The following is a 22,468-nucleotide window of genomic DNA, read 5'->3' on the forward strand; positions in this document are numbered from 1 at the left end:
GGTGTCACACTTGGCAAGTTTGTGTAGAGCACCTAGCCAAAGCAGCACTACTAGTTAAAAGCGTGGGTTATAGTTCTAGCTGTACTGTGATTGGGCACCTATCTTTATTCAGAATAAAGGATTTCACAAAATAAGAAAGTTAACAGGACACCACAGAAAGTGTTAACATTCGTGTTAGGATCTAGAACGGAGAAATGCAGTTTGTGTTGCTTCCCACATGCAAATGCAAAAATATGTACTTCAGTGTGGGTATTTAAAGGAGTGTGTTAGCAGCCCACTCTTGTCCTCAGTAAAGGAAACAATAATTGTGGGCAAAACAAGTATTCTGGAAATTAAATTGCGTCGATTAGGCTTAAAGAGGTCAAAAACTACTATGGGCCATATGTATCAAGCCCTTTGCGATTCGTTAAGGCCGAAAAATCGCAGAATTTCGGCCTTAGCGAATCGCAAACTGCCTTTTTACCGACTTTGAAATGTAAGAAACATTAGCAAAATAAGGAATCGCAAAAAATTGTGATTCCTTATTTTGCTTAAGCATTTAAGGAATCGCAATTTTGCGATTCCTTAAATGCTACGTATGAAGCTTTTTAGACTTGCGATTTCAGGTTTAGAAATCGCAAAGTACCACCAACTTGTAGTTGGTGGTAATTTGCGATTTCTTGTAAATATGCACAATTGTGCATTTGCGAGGGTGGCATATGACGCACATACATGCCCATTGGGCATGTATGTGCGCCATATGCACACACATGTAATTTACGGAGATGCAGCAGGGTGTCCTTGAGACACCCCTGCACCCTTGCAATAATTCTCAAATTGCGATTAGCAAATTTTGATTTCGCAAATTGAGAATTATTTCGCAATCATTCCTATGGCCTCCTGGCCCATAGAAATGCATTGGATATTATTCCTTACTTGCGAATTCGCAAAATGCGAATTCGCAATTAAGGAAGATTAAGGAATCGCTAAAAAAAAGAGAATTTCTTCATACATATCATTTTGCGATTCCTAAATAGCGATTCCTTAAAAATCGCTATTTAGGAATCGCAAAACGGAACTATGATACATATGGCCCTAAATCTGTGCTTTAATTGTTATCACTTTATATTTAGAAATGTTATGATTTACATCTGATGAGGAGAAGGAAGGACAGTCCATGTGAGCTGGAGGAAATAGAAACTAAATAAATGTTTGTGAAAATTGACAGCAAGAAGTAGGGTAGAGAAGAAAGTCCTGGGAACTCACTGGGCAGTGGCAGCCATGATCACAAAATGAACGTGTGTTATCTGCAGGGCTCCAATTATACATTTAGATACACCAACATGCAACAAGAAGGCATTCAGTTTAGACAAGATAATGTTAATACATGGTCAATAATTATAGACTGTGCATGTGTCCCTCTTCTCTTTCTGTGGTGCACCCCCTGGTGTCATAGCTGAAACTAACCATATCCCATTGTACCAAAACCCACCCTCTGACCTCTAGCAAGCATTATAGAGGTCAGAGGGTGGGTTTTGGTCATTTGGGATGAGCCTGGCCTGTCAATCAACACGGGGCGAAGCAGCTAATCCATATATTGTCTATTTGAAGAGAGGTGGACTGGAGTGGATGTTGCGTCTCCCGCATGGATGGACGAGGACCTTCTTTGTGAATGGGTTAGCATGTGGGCGATTGTTGGGAATTGCTTAAAAAAAAAAAAGAGATTGAGCACATGGTCCATCAGGTAGACATTACCAGCCAAATATTGTCTCACGGTCAGGCAAAAGAAGAACTCAGGCCTACATGTCCATCAGAGAATAGCACCCCATGGTGCCCCCTGTAGGTGGTTACCAACAGACAGTGGGTCCAGAATTAGGAGTGGCAGTAAGGTGGAGTCACATCCCTTCCTGCAGGTGGGATCATGTATCCTACGCATAACTCACTCACCCATGGCGATGCTTGCGACGGCGACCATCACGGTGAGGACTTTTCCAAACACTGCAAAGGAGAGCAGAAGATGAGGTTAAGCACAGGCATTGAAGCAGGATTAAAAGATAAATTCAATTCTTGGAAAGCATTGTGCATGTCTAAAGCCAGCTTGGTGCTCAACACTGCACCTGATCTTGGAAATCTCACAGCATCCTCTATGATTGGTGCAACATGACCCAGCAGGCACTGTGCCAGTCACCTGGCGCCGGTGAACTCCTACTCACAGTGCTTAATTTGCAAAATAATAAGTGCCATACGTGCCAGGGCCCTGCCCAGGAGGACACTGCAGCTTGCACCACCCATCACCCCTGTTATCGCTGCCAAAACAACTACTAACCTTCTCTCTCGCCTGCAAGTGCGACAGTTCAGATTATCCCAGGTCCCCACAGCTAAAGAAATGGCTGGGGAGGTAGGTATTTGTCATTTTTAATGTATATTGCATTCATATGCAACCGTTGTTCTTCTCCTCTCTAAATTATAGGGGCAGCGCCACCATGTGGCAGACTGTCCTAAGTGCAGTGTTGACAATTAAGTGCCGGTGCTCAGCACGGGAAACCAAATAAGTGCCATGCTGAGCACCTGAAACTACTGGCTCAAATTAAGCACTGGCTGCTCATCATGGACTCTTGGTGAATTACTAGGGCAAAGATGGTAAATGTGAACGTGCCAGGAAGCCATGGGTGGCCAATCTGAGAAGGTTTTGGTGGCTGCTAAACAAGAAGTGCCAAACCAGAGCACACCTTCTGAATTACAAAGTATTGGCTGACAAACTTTAACTTGTCTTAGGATAACTAAGTGATGGGAGACACATCTGATAGGTCTAACTGGCCAGAACTGAGCACACTTTGAGCATTACTAAGTAATGGGTAACAAATTTCAGCTGCCTTCAATATTACTATGCGATCAGTGGCAATTCAGAGCATGTCAAGCCGATGGGTCACAAACCTAAGCACGCCTTGTGAGTAACTAAGCAAAGGGTGACAAACCTGAGTGGGTCTGAGAGTTACCAAGTAATCCGTGGCAAATCTGAGCATGCCCACAGTTTAACTGTGATGAGTGGTAAGCCATAACATGTCCTAGTGATCACTAAATTATGGAAGACATATCTGAGCAGTCAAGGATAGATGCTAAATTGGTCCTGAGGAGATTCAGACTTAATGTTCGCTTCAGATGTAGCACTTTTGTGTAAGAAGCCTCATTTGGGGTGGAGAAAGACAAAGTGTTAATGCCCATTCAATGCTTGGAGAAACACATTTTAAAGTAGTGTTTCCCAAACTAGGGGGTCACAAGCGTAATTTTGGCGGGTTCTGAAAGTCCAAGCAAAAAATTAAGATGTCTTTAAATTCTGTATTTATCTCGTCATATGTGCTCTGCTTCCATAATGGAGGTCAAACACCAGGATATTTCTTTTGACAAATTGCTGCTTATTTTTCTTTTTCTTACATGGGGATTGATGTTTATAAACTCCTCTAATTTTGCAGTCAGTGAAAGAAAAGTTAATTGTATTATGTGACACTCTTGCTGGGGAACACAGAATGTGAAAGGAAAGACTGTAGGATGTAATTTTTGTAACACATAACAAAATGTAAATACCTTTAAATGAACTGTGCACATTTAGCAGTTCAGAAAGCATAAACAAAGCACATTTTTTGTGAATTCTGAAGTGTGATGGAACCAAAGATTTTAATAGTATAAAAGATATCAAAGGTATTATACTTTTTTCAGTAATGCGCAAACGATAAATATTCACTGAAGCCTGATTTTAACACTTCATTCCTTTGCAATATAGGTGTATCAGTAAAACTGTATGTCTGTGAAAATGTAGTGGACATTTCAATGGAAAATGTGTTGAGTGTAAACGACAGTGCGCTACCAAATGGTGCTTTACCTGCATTAAAAAAAGCCAGTCGCCCACCTCATTTCTATTAAACCTAGGTGGGTCACAAACGTTTCTAATGCTAAAAAGTTGGTCGTGGTTCTGAAAAGGTTTTGGAAAGTGATCTAAAGGGTGATTAAAGATTACAGTCACCTTGCCCCATGCACCTTACTGTCTTCGGAATGCTCACCTGGAGACGACAGCAACAACTCTGCATGCAAAGACCATTTGTAACCTCTTTTGCAGCATATATGCAGCACTGCAATTCATCCCTCTGTGACTCATGGGTCACATTTAAAGTTTGCACTGAACAATTTGTAACTTGTCAAGGGCTTATCTTTTACAATAACTTACTAAGTGTTCTGATTCTGTTTGGTCAGATGCCAGTACAAGTCCAAAATACGATGATCTATTTAAATGAATTCCTATGAAAAGTAAGCTGGCACTTTTCGATAAATCTGGCAATCCTAGTTCCACTCTGCACATTCATTATTTCATCAAGTTTTGTGTTCTACACTAAACTCACATTTACAATTTGGTGAAAAATATTAATTACTGCCAGAACCGCCGCATTCCGAACATAGAGGTTTTACCTGCCGTGAATACGGACATTACTTCAGTGTCTAGGTGGGGATTACTACAATCAACGCCTTCAGGTCTCCTCACTGAAATTGAAAAATGTGGGAACGAGGGTCATGAGATGTATGAATTTTGGTAAGCAAGACAACTCCCTATTAAGATTGGGATTGCGAACATCAGCGAGTCTGCGTGTGAGGAGATGTATAATTGCAACAGTTACCATGTACAGTGCTAGAGGCACTCTTGTGGTCTGACACCCTGGAATGACCTTTGACTACCGTTACTTTAATTGACTTTGAAGTGTTATTTTACCCTAGCCTGAATGTATGACGTCCTGCATATGCCTTGTTTGTCTTAAAGGTTTCCTTCTTGTAATCTTGCGGTCTTTCAGTGGGAGCTGTCATGGAGTAGAACAGCCTTGCCAAGAACAGAACGTGTGGGATGTGCATTTGCAAGCATGAGAGAGAGAGAGAGGTGTGGAATGTACTTTTTGGTCTTAAAGTGCAGTGTTATGAGCAGCGGTGCACAAATGTGCACTGTGTTGTACATTGAGAGATGAAGTATGTGATGCTATAGGCAGTGGTGCACAAATGTGCACTGTGTTATACATTGGTAGTATTATTAAGTTCTTACTATTGGCTTTGACAGGGCCTCATGTCATCCTGAATTCTGACTCTGTCCGGCTTAAGCTTTATCTGCGCGCACAGCCACGCTTGCAAGTTGTTTGGGTTAATCATGTTCAAGGATTGCTTTGTGATTGTTTAATGTACCCTGGAAGGATTTTATGAACTTCATCAAAATAAAGGCTGGAACATGCGAGAATAAAGAGGGGACATGGGAACTCCTTCCTGCCATGGAATTTTTGCTTGGAAGCTGGCCAGTTCCAGTAAGATTCCTTTGGTGCAGGAAGGAAGACTCTCAAATCTTCTAGTGTGTGTTTTGAGACTATAAAGTGGAGGTTTGTTGATAGCTGAGTTGGGAGCTCACTTACAGAGTAGAAGTACTGCTGTAAGACAAACAGATCTTGAGTCCCGGTTGAGAGTCCAAGCCTGCTGTGAAAGGGCCCCCTCTGGGAAAATTGGCAAGGATGTCGAGTGAACGATCAGGTGAGGTGACTTGTTTCTGACTAGTGCCATTGTGATACGTAGTTCTAGTGGCTCTGGTCATTTGAGGTGTTTGAGTTTTGATTATTGCCATTCTGATGTGTGGCCAGTGGCTTTGATCATTTGAGTTGTTGTCTTTGTGATTCAGTGTATATAACTTGCAGGACGTCCCATATTATATTTTCTTGAGTTTTAGCTCATAATATTTGCTGCTTGTTTATTCATTAGTATTATTCATGCATTTAACTGTTGCATTTACCAAGTGTGTTATTGCATGAATATATATATAATATATATCACAACAACGATTCCTCTCACGGAGGAAGCTTGGAGTCACAAAAACAAGGTCCCAATCCACACTGAGAAGTGTTTATATTTGTTTATTCTTTAATCCATGGGGTATCAAAGCAAAGCAAAAAACCAACGCGTTTCGACAGCCTCCGCTGTCTTGGTCACGTGGTCACATCGTAGGTCATCAGTGATGTCATCAGTGATGTCATTTGAGATGTCATCAATGATGTCATCAGTGATGTCACTGACCATGTCATGAATGATGTAATATGTGACATCATCAGCAGTGGATTGCGGGTGCGCGAAATATAGTTAGTACAACTAACTATATAGGAGCAATTTTAATGGTTTTTTAAATGCTAATTCCTAACTATATAAGGCCTGAAACCAATGGTTTTTTAAGTGAATTTGCAAGGTTTTTAAAATGCTAATTCCTAACTATATAAGGCCTGAAACCTATGGTTTTTTAAGGGAATTTGCAAGGTTTTTTAAATGCTAATACCTAACTATATAAGGCTTGAAACCTATGGTTTTTTCAGTGAATTTGCAAGGTTTTTTAAATGCTAATTCCTAACTATATCAGGCGTGAAACCTATATATTTTTTTTCAATAAATTTCAAAGGTTTTGTAAATGCTAATTCTATTAGCGGATAACGGTTATATATGTTATTATCCTTCTGGGACCACCTGAGCAGCCATCTTGTTTCTCAGGAAAAGTGAGGCACAAGAGAGCACAAAACAAGAGTGGAAAACGCGAAAAGGGGGCAGGGTTGAGACCCCCGTAACCCCCTTGCCCTTCTCAGGGGGTCCCAGAAGGACCACCAAGTGCAAAAAGAATTAAATTTTTTTTTTTTTAATCGCGGGATACGCCCACGGTACGTGTACCGTACACGTACGGTGCGCGTACCCCGCGTTTTTTTTTTTTTTTGGGCCCTTGGGGGTCCTTTTGGGACCCCCTGAGAAGGGCTGGAGGGTTGGGGGGTCTCTACCCTGCCCCCTTTTCGTGTTTTCCACTCTTTTTTGTGGCTCTCTTGTGCCTCAGTTCTGCTGAAAAACAAGATGGTGGCCAACACTTCCTGGTTTGGACAGTTTGGAATGTTGACAGTCAACTGCCAGCCAATCAGAAACTCGCTCGCGCACGTAAGGGTACGCGCAAGTACGCGTACAGTACGCGTACGGTGCGCGTACGGTGAGCGCATATAGATATATAATTTGCTCAAATTCAATTTTCTCAACAACTACTGGAGGGATTTTCACCAAACATAGCAAAGGCACATCTGCATACCAGGCCCTACCATTTTGCCAAGTTTGGTGTAATTCCGTTCAGCCGTTCGGGCTGTAGCCGTGTCTAAAGGTCCCATAGAAAATGCTGTTTGAAAAATTTCAAATTCAGTTTTGTCAAGAACTACTGGAGGGATTTTCACCAAGCATAGCAAATGCACATCTGCATACCAGGCCCTACCATTTGTCCAAGTTTGGTGTAATTCCTTTCAGCCGTTCGGGCTGTAGCCGTGTCTAAAGGTCCCTATGGAAATTAACAAGGGGAAAACACGTTTTGGGACCCCCCTTTCGGCCCCCGCTTGACGAATCCCCCCAAAACTTTCAGGGAAGGAGCGGAGTGGAGCTGGCCAAAATTCTGGAAAATTACAAACAGATTCCTCAATTAGCGCCAAAGTTATTCCCAATAGAATGTTGAGTGCATATAGATATATAATTTGCTCAAATCAATTTTCTCAACAACTACTGGAGGGATTTTCACCAAATATAGAAAAGGCACTACTGCATACCTGTCCCTACCATTTTGCCAAGTTTGGTGTAATTCCGTTCAGCCGTTCGGGCTGTAGCCGTGTCTAAAGGTCCCATAGAAAATGCTGTTTGAAACATTTCAAATTCAATTTTCTCAAGAACTACTGCAGGGATTTACACCAAACATACAAAAGGCACTGCTGCATACTAGTCCCTACCATTTTTCCAAATCTGGTGTAATTCCGTTCAGCCGTTCGAGCTGTAGCCTTGTCAGAATGTCCCTATGGAAATTAACATGGGGAAAACACATTTTGGGACCCCCCTTTTTTCTCTGCCCCCGCTTGACGAATCCCCCCGAAACTTTCAGGGAAGGAGCGGAGTGCAGCAAGGCAAATTTAAGAAACATTACAGGCAGATCCCTCAATCGGCGCCAAAGTTATTCCCACTAGAATGTTCGGAATTTCCTATGGTAACTAGGTCCTAACTATATATACCTACTGGCGACCGCCAGTAGGTAATATATATCAAGTTCAGAATACCTTCGTTTTCGGTGGCAGTAAATAACGAACACTCGTCAATTCCAGGAAGCCTATTTTTTATTTAAGCAGATTTAAAAGGCAATCTTCACTCTACGCGTTTCGGGAAAGTTTTCCCTTGCTCATATATATATATATATATATATATATATATATATATATATATATTAATCAGACATGAGCATTGATGGGCATGCAGATAATATGATATAGCAAACACCATCCTCGATAATGGATGCCATGAAAACATTCCACCTGAAAAATATCGTGCTGAGGATAACCTCCACTCTTAAAAGCTGCCAGTTGCAACTCATTCAGTCACTCATTTTGCAATTACACGTCATGCTTAAGGCACTTATTTGGGTTAATTCCCAGAAAGGATTAGAATATGAATAATGCAAGCGGCATTCATAAAGCAAGAGCTGAAAGAAAGTGGTCACAACCAAGTTTTATCTTGTCCAATAAAAGAGAACAGGGGTAAAACTATGGAAGGCACAAGCCCCTGTGGGGACTATTTTACTCCACCCCCCCCCCATGAATCACTGCTGTCACAGACACACTGGTGGGTCAGCAGCTGGTGATGCGGCAGAGTGAGCCAATACACCTGCCGCAATGTTTTATGCAACCAGCCATGGCCCGACCTAGTGGGCAGAGGGGCAACGCCTCAACCTTTTGCTCAAGAAGGAGAGGGTTTGTCAGCCTGACAGGCACCCTTTTTTTTATTTTATTTTTTAATATAAGACAGCCAGGAACTAGATTCTTGTCTGCTTAAACTGAACGTTGCTGAAGAAGTCACAGCTCATGTGGGCGTGGCCTCTTAATCCCGACAAAGCATCTCAAGGCTCTCCCCTCGTGGGGGGAGGGGGAGAGAACGGGAGGGAGAGAGAGAGAGAGGGAGAGAGAGAGACTTACTGAATATAGGCCTGTTGGAGAAGCCCCTGTTCTTTCAGTCTCGCCATATGACAGTTTTGAATGGTTCTATTTGGTGGCAGGGGTGTCTTTGGAAGAGACACAACAGGGAGTTTCTTTCATAATTGTATATATTGTGTCAAGCTGTTGTGGTTGTACATGGCTATTCCAGTAACCAAAAACAGGTCCTCCATTTTGGGCCAGTATCGAGCCCTCCTACAGGAAAGGGTGACAGGATTATTCTTCTAAAAAGAGAAGGCTCTAGTATTTAAGGGGAAGGATATAGAAGTCAAAGGCTTGTTTGGCGGGGTTTCAATGCAGTTTAACGTGGAAAAGATGAAAGATTTGCGTTTTATATGGCAGTGTCTGTGTGGGTTTGTGGAGTCCTTGGTGTTGTTGTATCTTTGTGCTCCGTGAGGGATGGGGCAGAACAAGTTACATGCAATCATATGCTATATTTTTGCTTTTGTCTTTGTCACGAGGTGTGATATAGTTTGCTATCTTTTGTACATATGTAAATCTTACTCTAACACATGGTTTTGTTCCATTAGGTGCCAGTGCCAAGCACCGCCCAACACCGGCTCAAATTGAGCCCTGTGGTGTCGGTTGCCAGAAATCATATACATATTAATAATGACCATAATAATGAAGTCATCTAACTGGGGTCATTTTTAAAGCACTGAAAAGCCGCAGGTACAATACACAGCACTCTCTGTAGATAACAACCAACTATTAATCAAATCACTGCACCCACATACTACCGGTTTAGGATACAATACTATGAACCTTCTCACTGCACTGCTAGTGTGTACTTCCAAGTGGTATCCATGACCATACAGAGGAGCAAAGTAGACAGGTGCATCACTGCACCAGCTCCTGGCCTCAGAAGCAGCCTTCCATTGGACAGTCCCAAAATCTAAACTGAAAACTCAATTACTGAGAGAGAGAGTCCTTGTTCCACCATGACACCCGCTCCGCTCCTCCCTCTGGAATGAATGACCCCCAAAGTGTAATTCAGAAGGAGGCATCCGTCCCATCTAAACTGGATGAAGATATTTAAAGTATGCAGAAGTTCAGCTAGCAAACCTGAGCTGTTTCAGTATGAGAGTGTTTGCATCATGGTCTTTAATTTACTTAAAACTAGGAATTTTATAAGTACAAAATCAACCTATGCTTCAGACAGCGGATTTTTTGTCTAGGTTTTGAAGCCAACCCATACTACATTTTCTACAGTATCCAGCAGTCTCCGTTTCAACTCTTGGTTTAAAAAAATGGTGACCTAGTTAGCTTTCTAATTATTTACATAAATTAATTCATAGCATTTAAAAAGCATTTCAGTGCAGGTTGTCAATCCTTAGTTAAGCCGCAAAATTAACAGGATCAAAGCAAACTGAAAAATACATTTAGTTGGAAATGCTCACTGCGTAAAACCGGTTTAGAATGCAATAAAATTGGCTTTCTTCCAACGAGTGGGCCTGTTTATTTGAAGCACAGTGCGCTTCATGCATATTGAGGTTGATCACAGACCGTGCGCGGGGTGGTTGCTTACGGTTAATGGGGGAGTTGTGTAATTTTTTACTCTTGCTTGCCCAGTATCAAACATTTTTGCTTCACTTGGTGATACTACCACGGTGTGGCCTAGTTTTCCTTCATGAAACCTTTTATTAACTGCATTTTAAATTATATTTAATTTAAAGTGGCATTCGTAAGGAAAGGCAGTTACATTTATAAAAAATAAAAAAAATTATAATAATAAAAAGAAAAATCGCACAAAGGGAGTATATGCCAGCACTAAAAAGCGTAGCCGTAGGGAGCGCTACGTCAGCGAGTACTGACCTGTTCCCTGGTTCACTACTTCCCTCTTTCAGCTCTTATAGGCACTTATCTTCAGTTTCTTCGGTTTGAAACGGGAACTCATGCAATCTGCTGACCACGGTCTTTCATTTCTTGCATTCCGTAACTCAGTGGCTCTAATTTGTACAACTTTTTTTAGTCTTCAGAGAATATAATAATTTATCAGTGAAACATTCATGCATCTCAGACATTAAAATTTGAATCAATGAAAAATGAATATTTGGTTATTCTCTAAGGAAGATGAATAGTTCAGAATCTGGGTTCATGCCTTTGCCACTGATGCTTTTAACTTATTGAGCCAGTTCATTCTTTTTGTTTTCTTGTGTCTCCCTCATATTTACCTTCTTATTAGCACTAACAGGTTTCATGATTCTTATTCCAGTTGTTTCCTGGTGTTTCCAAGGATACCTCTACTGTCCCCTCTCTTTAGATCTGGTACACAACAGATGTTCTCATCTCTGCTACAGTCCCTTCTTGCTCTCCATATGTCATTATGTGAAATGATGCTCATCCTTGATCTAAGGTAACATATAGTGCAGTTCCCACCTGCCACCTCTTGCCTCGTATAGCCCCTGTGGCCCCTCTCTTCCCCGAAGTACCTGAGAGCGCTGGCGGTAGGGTGGGCTCGCGGATGGCGTTCAGGAGCGGGGTGTATGGACTCGCCGAGGATTCGGACATGGTCCAGGCTGGGTCCGCTCTGATGCAGAAAAGTCACTGGGCAAGGAGGGAGTTCAGGACAGAGGGTTACATCACATGGTCCATCGCATGGCCCACCCCACAGATTTGATTCAATTCCCACTCTTCCCCTTTGTGGGTCACTGAGACTCTGAGTTTCTTTAGTTTAAGAAAGCTGTATTGGGAGAAGAAAAGGAACATCGTAGAGTGAAGTAAAAAAAACTATTCGTTTTACTGTCATAACATTAGTTATGCATGATGAACATTATAATAAAATAACAATAAAAAGTTTTACAATGAAGATAACTTAATTAATTGATTAGCAAACATAAGGGGGAAGGGGAAAGGGAGGGGAGAAAAAGTGGATGGTAGTACTTGAACCACATTAGATAATGATCAGCAAAACGAACACAATTGCTAAAATAACAATATTTAATTATGGATTAAACAAAGGTAGATATCAGAAAAATTGACACATGAAAGAGTACTATAGAGAGAATTTAATAACCATCACGGAGGTTAGAAATTCAGATACGGTGAGGGTTGTGTGAAAAAAGAGCTGGCTCTAATATTATTTTTAAAAGTGGGAAGCGATAACCAAAGTAAATCACTTGCATGGGATAAAAGGATGTGTTCAGCATAACATCTATGCAATTTACGTGGGTGACATAATGTATGCCACCAAGCTTTGTAAGATATTTGGATGTACATTTCCAGTTGATGGTAATCTGCAGAAAAGCAACGGCAAGTATAAGGTCTAGCAAAATATTATTGGAAAGTTCTGATTGCCAATTACCATGAAGGGACCCAAAAAAAGAGGCAAAATTGAAGGGAATGGAAGTGTGAAAAATGTGATTTATTTGCATCCAAATGATATGCCAAAAAAGTAAGACCTTGGGACACTGTTCACGTCTGCTTCAATGGAGTGTTCATTACTAGCCTCGAACAATTCAATAGAGTCTCACTCACCCATACATTACTAGCCTTGTACACTTCAATAGAGTCTCACTTCCCCATACATTACTAGCCTCGTACACTTCTATAGAGTCTCACTCACCCATACATTACTAGCCTTGTACACTTCAATAGAGTCTCACTTCCCCATACATTACTAGCCTCGTACACTTCAATAGAGTCTCACTCACCCATACATTACTAGCCTTGTACACTTCAATAGAGTCTCACTCACCCATACATTACTAGCCTCGTACACTTCAATAGAGTCTCACTCACCCATACATTACTAGCCTCCTACACTTCAATAGAGTCTCACTCACCCATACATTACTAGCCTCGTACACTTCAATAGAGTCTCACTCCCCCATACATTACTAGCCTCGTACACTTCAATAGAGTCTCACTTCCCCATACATTACCAGCCTCGTACACTTCAATAGTCTCACTCACCCATACATTACTAGCCTCCTACACTTCAATAGAGTCTCACTTCCCCATACATTACTAGCCTCGTACACTTCAATAGTCTCATTCACCCATACATTACTAGCCTCATACACTTCAATAGAGTCTCACTCACCCATACATTACTAGCCTCGTACACTTCAATAGAGTCTCACTTCCCCATACATTACTAGCCTCGTACACTTCAATAGAGTCTCACTTCCCCATACATTACCAGCCTCGTACACTTCAATAGAGTCTCACTCACCCATACATTACTAGCCTCCTACACCTCAATAGAGTCTCACTCACCCATACATTACTAGCCTTGTACACTTCAATAGAGTCTCACTCCCCCATACATTACTAGCCTCGTACACTTCAATAGTGTCTCACTTCCCCATACATTACTAGCCTCGTACACTTCAATAGTCTCACTTCCCCATACATTACCAGCCTCGTACACTTCAATAGAGTCTCACTCACCCATACATTACTAGCCTCCTACACTTCAATAGAGTCTCACTTCCCCATACATTACTAGCCTCGTACACTTCAATAGTATCATTCACCCATACATTACTAGCCTCATACACTTCAATAGAGTTTCACTCACCCATACATTACTAGCCTCGTACACTTCAATAAGTCTCACTCCCCCATACATTACTAGCCTTGTACACTTCAATAGAGTCTCACTCACCCATACATTACCAGCCTCGTACACTTCAATAGAGTCTCACTCACCCATACATTACTAGCCTCCTACACTTCAATAGAGTCTCACTCACTCATACATTACTAGCCTCGTACACTTCAATAGAGTCTCACTCACCCATACATTACTAGCCTCGTACACTTCAATAGAGTCTCACTCACCCATACATTACTAGCCTCCTACACTTCAATAGAGTCTCACTCACCCATACATTACTAGCCTCGTACACTTCAATAGAGTCTCACTCACCCATACATTACTAGCCTCGTACACTTCAATAGAGTCTCACTCACCCATACATTACTAGCCTCGTACACTTCAATAGTCTCACTCATCCATACATTACTAGCCTCGTACACTTCAATAGAGTCTCACTCCCCCATAAATTACTAGCCTCGTACACTTCAATAGTCTCACTCACCCATACATTACTAGCCTCGTACACTTCAATAGTCTCATTCACCCATACATTACTAGCCTTCTACGCTTCAATGAAGTGTCACCCATACATTACGAACCCCGTACGCTTCAATGGGGTCTAACCCATACATTACTAGCCTCCTACGACAGTGGCAGTGTCTGCCGACCCCGCTTTTGATGCCAGGTATAACTGCAACGTACTGGACTCCTTTACTGCTGGAGTTGTGGATGAGGAAAAGCTAATTTGAAGCTAATAATTTTAACGCTGGATTTTAAATTGATTTGCAAATTTAAAACTTTTATTTGTATTATAATTGATGACAAATTGTAGTACAGTTCGTATTTGTGCTTAGACGAATCCCTCGCTGTTGCCAGGGCTTTAAAAACGCTAAATACTCAGTGCTCTGTCAGACAGCCTGCCCGCCCCGGTCCGACTCGGTATCTAATACCGTTGAGCGGAGGGCGGGACAGGCAGGAGCCTGAGTGACACACACACTTCCTGATTCCCGCTGTAGACTCGAGCGGTTAGCGCTCTAGCCTTGGTGCAACAGGGGCTATTTAGCCACTCGTTGGAATAAGCGCGCAGAGGGGCGCCTTTAGACGCGCCGAAGACAAGCCAAAGACCTGCCCGTCTGCGCCCGTCCGCGCCAGAACGGGCCAGGGGCTATGGCGGGCCTTGAGGATTCCTCGGACACCCACTCGTCGGGGACTGTAACATACTCCTCTAAGGTATTGCGCAGCCTGAATGTTTCTACTCCGCTAGACGCTAAATGTACTGCCCATTTAGAGGTGGAGGGACCTTTCTCGTGTTATTCCTGTCACTCCCAGTTCTCTACTGCTAGGATATCGACCCACCGGATACAATGTTGTTATTCAAGGGTATCCACGCCATCTCAAGTTACAAACACCGCCCCTTTAGGAAGGAAAAATATCCTATGCAATGTTAGGTCCCTCTCCAAACATACGGCAGAGGTTTGGGATATGATCTCTTCCAATCAACCTGAGCTGTGTTCTCACAGAAACATGGCTCAAACCACATTGCACTCCAGCCATAACTCTTGCCATCCCATGTAACTATAAAATATTGAGATTAGACCGCCCCCTGAAAACTGGCGGTGGAATTGCTGTGGTGTATAAAGAAGAATTGAGAGCTACGATTTTAGAGGAACTCAGTTCCCTTGATATGGAAATTTTAATTCTTAAAATACATTCATCCCCTAAGGAAAATTATAAATGTGCCGTAGTCTACAGGCCACCCGGTCCTCTCAAGAAATTCACTAATAATCTAGTTGAACTACTTGCTCCACATATTAATGATGATAGTGAATTCACACTAGTTGGAGATTTTAATGTCCACTGTGAGAAACTGGACTGCAATGATGCTCAATCATTAATAACAGACCTATCAGCCTTAGGTTTGACACTGAAAAATAACGGACCTACCCATCAGGCTGGTCATACTTTAGATTTAATCTTCTCCAACGTTCAAACGATCTTATGCCCGCCTGCTACTCAGGTGAGTTGGACTGACCACTTCATAGTGGAATTTACTACTCCTCCTCAGGCACCCAATTCCACACACCCCAGCACCTTACCTTGTATTCGTAGACAGTGGCATAAAGTTACAAAATCCACTTTTAAAGAAAATTTTAACCTTCCTGCCCTACGACCCTGGGATCTTATTGAAGCTGCTCTCGAGAAATTCCAAGATGGAATTAGGAAAACTATAGATATAATTGCCCCACTAAAGCTTTTTAAATCCAGACCTGCTAAGAAGCAAGAAGTCTGGTTCTCTGATCACCTAAGAACTCTTAAACAAGGAGCAAGGAAATTAGAAAAAAGATGGAGAACATCCCACCTCCCAGAGGATAAGGAAAAGTACTGGAGTGCGCTATCCTCCTACCACAAAGCAATACGTTGTGCACGAAAAGCACACATTGCCACCCAAATTCAAGAGGCTGGAAACTCCCCTAGAGTTCTTTTTCAAATACTACAGACATTTGCTAAACCGACAGCATGTGAAGCCCCTGACATGTCATCTCAACAGTTGTGTGACGAAATTTCCTGTTTTTTTACTAATAAAATTGATAAAATTTATGATAAAATATTATGTACAAATCAGGCTGCATCAACTAATATGATATTCCTCCCCAATCTCACAGACTCCATACCTGACTCACAATCCCTGGACAGTTTTCCCTGTATTTCACTTCAAGAAACATCTAACCTTATAAAACTGATTAAAAGTGGAAGTCCAGAGGATACCATCCCTGCTAGATTGATGCCCACATTGGATGAACAACTAAGACCAATGATTACAGAACTAGTTAATCTCTCACTCACCTCTGGTACTGTCCCCAAGGAATGGAAGCGAGCACTTGTCAGACCTATAAGAAAAAATACCGCCTTACCATGGTCTGACTTGTCAAACCTAAGACCCATCTCTCTGCTACCTTTCCTGGGGAAAGTCATAGAAAAACATGTCAACCGTCACTTGTCCAGACATATTGAACAAGTACAAGCTCTGGATGAATCCCAATCAGGATTCCGCCCCAAATACAGTACAGAATCCACCTTGTTATCTGTTACTGATGATCTCCATGCTTACCAAGACAAGGGCCTCTCAGTCATCTTGGTTCTTTTAGATCTATCGGCAGCGTTCGACACCGTGTCTCATTCCATCCTGACCCAACGGTTGTCGAACGCTGGCCTTAAGGACAAAGCCCTAGAATGGTTAAAGAGTTTCTTAGTCGACCGCACCCAGAGAGTCACCATGGGTGCATATCGCTCGGCGGAAATTGAGATCTCGAAAGGGGTGCCACAGGGCTCATGTTTGAGCCCCACGCTCTTTAATATCTATGTGGCACCCCTGGCAGGAGTATTGCGTAGATACGGCTTTGCCCCCGTATCTTACGCAGATGACACACAACTCCTGTTTCCCTTTAAAACTCTTTCCGCTGAGGTCAAGAACTCTTTCTCGTCTGGCATGAAAGAAGTGGCGAATTGGATGGCTAATAACTATCTCCAATGTAATGTCAGCAAAACAGAGATTATGTTATTTGGGGAAGCTAAGATACTCTGGACTCCTGATTGGTGGCCATCAGAGCTAGGAGCAGTCCCGGAACCTAAGCAGGTCGTGAAGAATTTGGGCATTCGGCTCGACCACGACCTGTCATTAAAACAGCATACCAACTATATTTCAGGGATCTGTTTCCACACCATTGGCCTGCTCCGTAAAATCTTTCCACTTTTACCCAACTCGGTGACAAAAACTCTCGTTCAAGCACTCATTCTGAGTCGGATCGATTATTGTAATGGTCTGCTTCTATCTGCGAACGAAGGAGTGCTAGACAAATTACAGGTCATTCAGAACACGGCAGCTCGCCTTGTTCTGAACGCCCCTCCGAGAACTGCCTCCAAACCCCTCCTTGAAAAATTGCACTGGCTCCCAGTCAGACAAAGGGCAAAGTTCAAAATATGTTGCCTGATCTACAAGTGCTTGAACGGACAGGGACCTATCTATCTTGAACGAAGATTTGTTCCCTATGTTCCAACACGATCTCTTAGATCAAGCAACAGTCTCCTTCTTGTGGTCCCCCATGTTAAGAGAGCTAGACATGGAGGCAAAGCTTTGTCCACTATGGGCCCTAGGTTATGGAATAAATTACCCCTTGCTCTAAGACAATGCAAAGAGCATTTAACCTTTCGCAAACATTTAAAAACGATCCTATTAAAAAATGAAATCTAATTCCTCCCTTCTGTACGTTTACTGTTTTACCGGTCAAAAAGCGCAGAGATACTCCTGGCGGAGTGATTCAAGCGCTATACAAACCCACAAATAAATAAATAAATAAATAAATGAAGTGTCACCCATACATTACTAGCCTTGTATGCTTCAATGGAGTCTTACCCATACATTACCAGCCTCATTCACTTCAATGGAGTCTTGCTTACTCATATATTACTAGCCTTGTACGCTTCAATGAAGTGTCACCTATATATTACTAGCCTCAAACGCTTCAATGGAGTCTCACTCACCCATACATTACTAGCCTTGTATGCTTCAATGGAGTCTCACCCATACATTACTAGCCTCATTCGCTTCAATGGAGTCTTGATTACTCATATATTACTAGCCTTGTACGCTTCAATGAAGTGTCACCCATAAATTACTAGCCTTGTATGCTTCAATGGAGTCTCACCCATACATTATGAGCCTTGTACGCTTCAATGGAGTCTAACCCATACATTACTAGCCTTGTATGCTTCAATCAAGTGTCACCCATACATTACTAGCCTTGTACGCTTCAATGGAGTCGCACCCATACATTACTAGACTTGTATGCTTCAATGGAGTCTCACCCATACATTACTAGCCTTGTACGCTTCAATGGAGTCTCTCTTTCACTCATAAATTATTGGGCCCATAAGAGTCTCATCCACTCATACACTACTGGCTTCTTGTGCTTCAGTGGAGTCTCACTCATTCGAGCATTATGAACCTCAAACACGTCAATGGAGTCTCACTCACCTGTGCGATACAGACTCTATGGGTTCTGCAGGGGTGTAGCTATCACTTAGCAGGTGTGCAGTAGCCATGCGGCTCAGGGACCCGAGGGTCCTACTGAACCCTAACTATTGCTCTGTTTTACTACCTTGCGCACAAAAGGAGATAGGTCCTTGACGGGGCTGAGGGAGGGCTGGACCCTATATAAATCTAAAACACAAAAAATTGCCCCTTCTCAGTTTACTTATGTTGGACTTGGCCCGCAGGGCAGGTTCACCCCTAGACTTTTTGCCTTATTTGTGACCCTGTGTCAGTGATTTTTGGGTCTCTGCGCACTTTCCCCTGAGTCCCAGAGTGAAAGTGCGTGCGTGTAGTGTGGCTGGCCTGCCCTCCCATAGGAATGCATGGGGAATGTGTGTGTCCCTGGTAGTTCCTGATGCGTGGGGAGTGCAGGCTCGAGTTTAGTACGTATAAACTCGTGAGAGTGAATGCTGCGAGATGGTGTCTGCGGCATGTGTGTGTCTAGTTGGGAAGTGCTACTTCTGGACATTGAGATATGTGTGCAGTGAGGGTGCTGGAGCGTGATTGGCTGGAGCTGGCTGGCATGCCAGGCTCCAGGAAGTCTGGATGGGTCTGCCCGGTGGTGAGTGGGAGATTAGCATGAGTGATGTGTGGGAGGAGTGCACCTGTGTCCTGGATGGGCTGGGTTTTCCCCACACAATGCTGGCTCCGCCCCCCTGTGGTGTGTCTAACGACCCTAGCCTCCCCAGTGAATGAAATGGGTGGTTGGGCCATCAAGAGTGCTCCAGAACCAGCTGCGACTCGTTTTCCCCCCACCCTGCACCCTGAAACAAAGGATTTGTCAGTATAAGAAGGGGCTGTGTCCCCACTGAAAATGTTCTACTTTTGGATCCTGCCAGAGGGGGCTTTTGCTGCTGCTGGGGCCAGGAGGACCGCCACTTGGGGAGTCTCCCTGCCTGGAGACCCAGGTGTGCTGGCTCTGGCCCAGCCTTGCCCCTCTGCCTGCCTCCAGCCCCTGCTGGAGCCTTGTTTTGTCCTCCAGTGCTGGGGAGCACTGAGGATTCTTTGCCTGCAGCCTGAGAGCGCTGCTCTCTGCCCTGTGAGCGCTGTATTTTGTCCTGGAGGCGCTTGGGAGCGCCTGCCCTTCGTTACTAGCGCTGCTAGCGCTGGGTGTGCACAGCCGGTGCCCACCCGGCATCTGACTGCCCCGTGTGGCGAGTTGGCGGCGCGGGTGCCACCCCGCTCATTGCCGCTTTCATTGTGCCCAGGTCCGTTTTGTTGTTGATCCACGAGGGAGCCCACTCCTCGGATCATGGGAGCCCGCCTGCCTGGCTAAAAAGCGAGCCGCCGCGCTGCCCGCGGCGACCCGGAAGTGGTTGGGAGCCCGACCAATCCTAGCGCGGCCCAGGAAAGGCCGACCAGAAGTCCCGCCTCTGAAGCTGAGCCGGGAGGAGAGAAGCTGCCGGCCGGATCCCCGAGGCTCCCCGAGTGGAGAGGAGAGCCCCGAGACCAGAGGGAGAGACCCGCCCCCGCTGGAGACCAGAGCCGGTGAGTGTGGCCGTTCTGGAGGGAGGGGCGCCGGGACACATTGTCGGTGTCCGCCCCCCCCTGCCCCCTCGGCAGCGCGACCTCGCGCCCTCGTGTAGAGAGTCCAGAGAGGCTCTGAGGGGCCATTTCGTTCGTGAGCCTGCGAGGCTCTTGCAGGGCATTTGTCTTTGCTCCGGGTCCCCAGAGAGAGGGACCCCACAGCCCAGCGAGGCTGCACCTTTGTTGCTGGAGCCCTGAGAGGCTCAGCAGTACCCTGATTTGTTTAAGAGTCCAGAGAGGCTCCAGCCTGCCTTTTGCTTGCGTGCCCATTCAAAGTGAAGAGCCTGAGAGAGGCTCAGGGCGCCATTTCTTGTCTGAGAGCCTGAGAGAGGCTCCCCAGTGCCACAGTGGTGGTTCTTTGAGCCCAGAGAGGCTCCAACGCTGCCCTAACTTTCCCTGCTCCAGTTGCCCAGCACTTTGTGGGCAACTGCCACGTTTAGGCCCTGACATTGGGACACCGGGACAGTCACAGGTGGTGACTTGTGAGTTTGGCGCAACTGTGATTGTTTGTACACATCTGAATGTTAATACATCATGTGTTTTATCCTTGCACCCCTACAGGTATTGTGATTTGTAGGTGGTTGTTTTCTCCCTAGTACAGGTGGTGCTAGTGAGGTCCTGTTACCAGTGATTACTGGTTGTATGCTCTACTTTTATATTGTGTGCTAAAGTGCTATTACTGAAGGTATCGCTTTATTACTGAAGGTATTGCTAAAGTGCTATTACTGAAGGTATTGCTTTATTACTGAAGGTATTGCTAAAGTGCTATTACTGAAGGTATTGCTTTATTACTGAAGGTATTGCTAAAGTGCTATTACTGAAGGTATTGCTTTATTACTGAAGGTATTGCTTCTAAAGTGCTATTACTGAAGGTATTGCTAAAGTGCTATTGCTGAAAGTATTGCTAAAGTGCTATTTCTGAAAGTATTGCTTCTAAAAGTGCTGATACCCTTGACAGTGGTCCAAGTGGCCCTGCCCTGTACAAATATCCCTTGTAAATTCCGCCCGTGCCTATTGGCACAGTGTAACAAGATGTGTGTTTTATCTGATGTATATTTATTATAATACAAAGGCTATTTTTATATAACCTTGTGTGGAGTTTTTCTTTGTGGTGGGCCTTTGGTTGTTGTTGCTGGGGTGCGTGCGCAAATACTTAACTTACATCGCCTCCAAGTTTAGCCTTGACTGCTCGCGCCACGTTACCTAGAGGGCGAGTGGGGGTTGCCTTGGTGTGTGACTCCCTTGCCCTGACTCTTGGAAATGGTGATCCCTGACTGACCTCGACGCGAGTCTTGGCCGGCCAGGGTCCCGTCTCCAACAACTTATAATTGAATCTGAACTGGGACCAAATAAACAATTTCATTAAATCTTTATTTATACTTTTTAGTCATATGATTTCATACAAAAATTATTTCCAGTGGCACAAAAAGATTACACAATACGAAGAATTACTTACAGTCTTACTCAATAAACAGTTAACATGAAACACATTACAAAAATATCCAAGAAAATAACATTAACAAAACATCCAACAAACAATACAAAATGCAGTGCAACAATTTTGCAATATATTAAACCATTTCAATGATCAAAATTATTTTCATAAAGAAGAGCTAATTCGTTACAAGAGCAAAAGAGCATGTATCACTTTGTCCAAAAACACACTAGATGTTACAATTAGCTCTTGCTGGATTTGCCGACGCGTTTCAAGTTCGGGCCGTAGATGCCCAAACCATCATCAGGGCTCTGTTAATTTTCTGTATATTCCTATGTAGCTGACCTGTCGTGACTTCTATTAATGGACACGATCCCTTCTTCAGGTCTCAGGGGAACAACATATTTTTTTAAAAGACAATCTTAATCTGAGCAGTCTTGCGATGCAAGAAGGGGCGGAGGAATATCTGTTTCTTTTGCTTTTGATCCTGTCATGCGCACCACCGTAGTGTTCACAGTCGGATATTTCGTCTTTTCATCAACGATTGCCACGTCTACCTGTTGATGATGTAGAACGAGGAGCCGCCTCTCGCCCCCCGTCTACCGCCCCGTCCGGGGCTGTAAGGATATCGGACTCGCCTTTCTTTTAACGCTCGCGGGTTTCCGATTCTGGCAGAAAATTAATCGTTCTTTGTTTCTGCGGTCTGCTTCTGCTACATAAAGTCGGTGCTTCTCAATCGCTCCCTGTATCACTTAGCAGGTGTGCAGTAGCCATGCGGCTCAGGGACCCGAGGGGCCTACTGAACCCTAATTATTGCTCTGTTTTACTACCTAGCAGCAGAG

General features: G+C 43.8%; 1 protein-coding gene across 1 annotated transcript in view; it reads right to left on the minus strand.

Moving 5' to 3' along the window:
* The window catches only part of LOC147678418 (transmembrane protein 272-like), a 63,032-nt gene that overhangs the window by 25,198 nt on the left and 15,366 nt on the right, over positions 1–22,468 (minus strand). The window contains exons 2-3 of the mRNA XM_086946010.1: positions 11,462–11,712; positions 1,927–1,977 (exon numbers count right to left, since the gene is read on the minus strand). Coding sequence (XP_086802136.1) covers positions 1,927–1,977; positions 11,462–11,540 — 130 coding nt within the window. The 5' untranslated portion in view covers positions 11,541–11,712. The remainder of the gene's footprint in view (positions 1–1,926; positions 1,978–11,461; positions 11,713–22,468) is intronic.

This window comes from Lissotriton vulgaris, chromosome 12 (genome assembly GCF_964263255.1).
Source record: "Lissotriton vulgaris chromosome 12, aLisVul1.2, whole genome shotgun sequence".
Taxonomy (NCBI): domain Eukaryota; kingdom Metazoa; phylum Chordata; class Amphibia; order Caudata; family Salamandridae; genus Lissotriton; species Lissotriton vulgaris.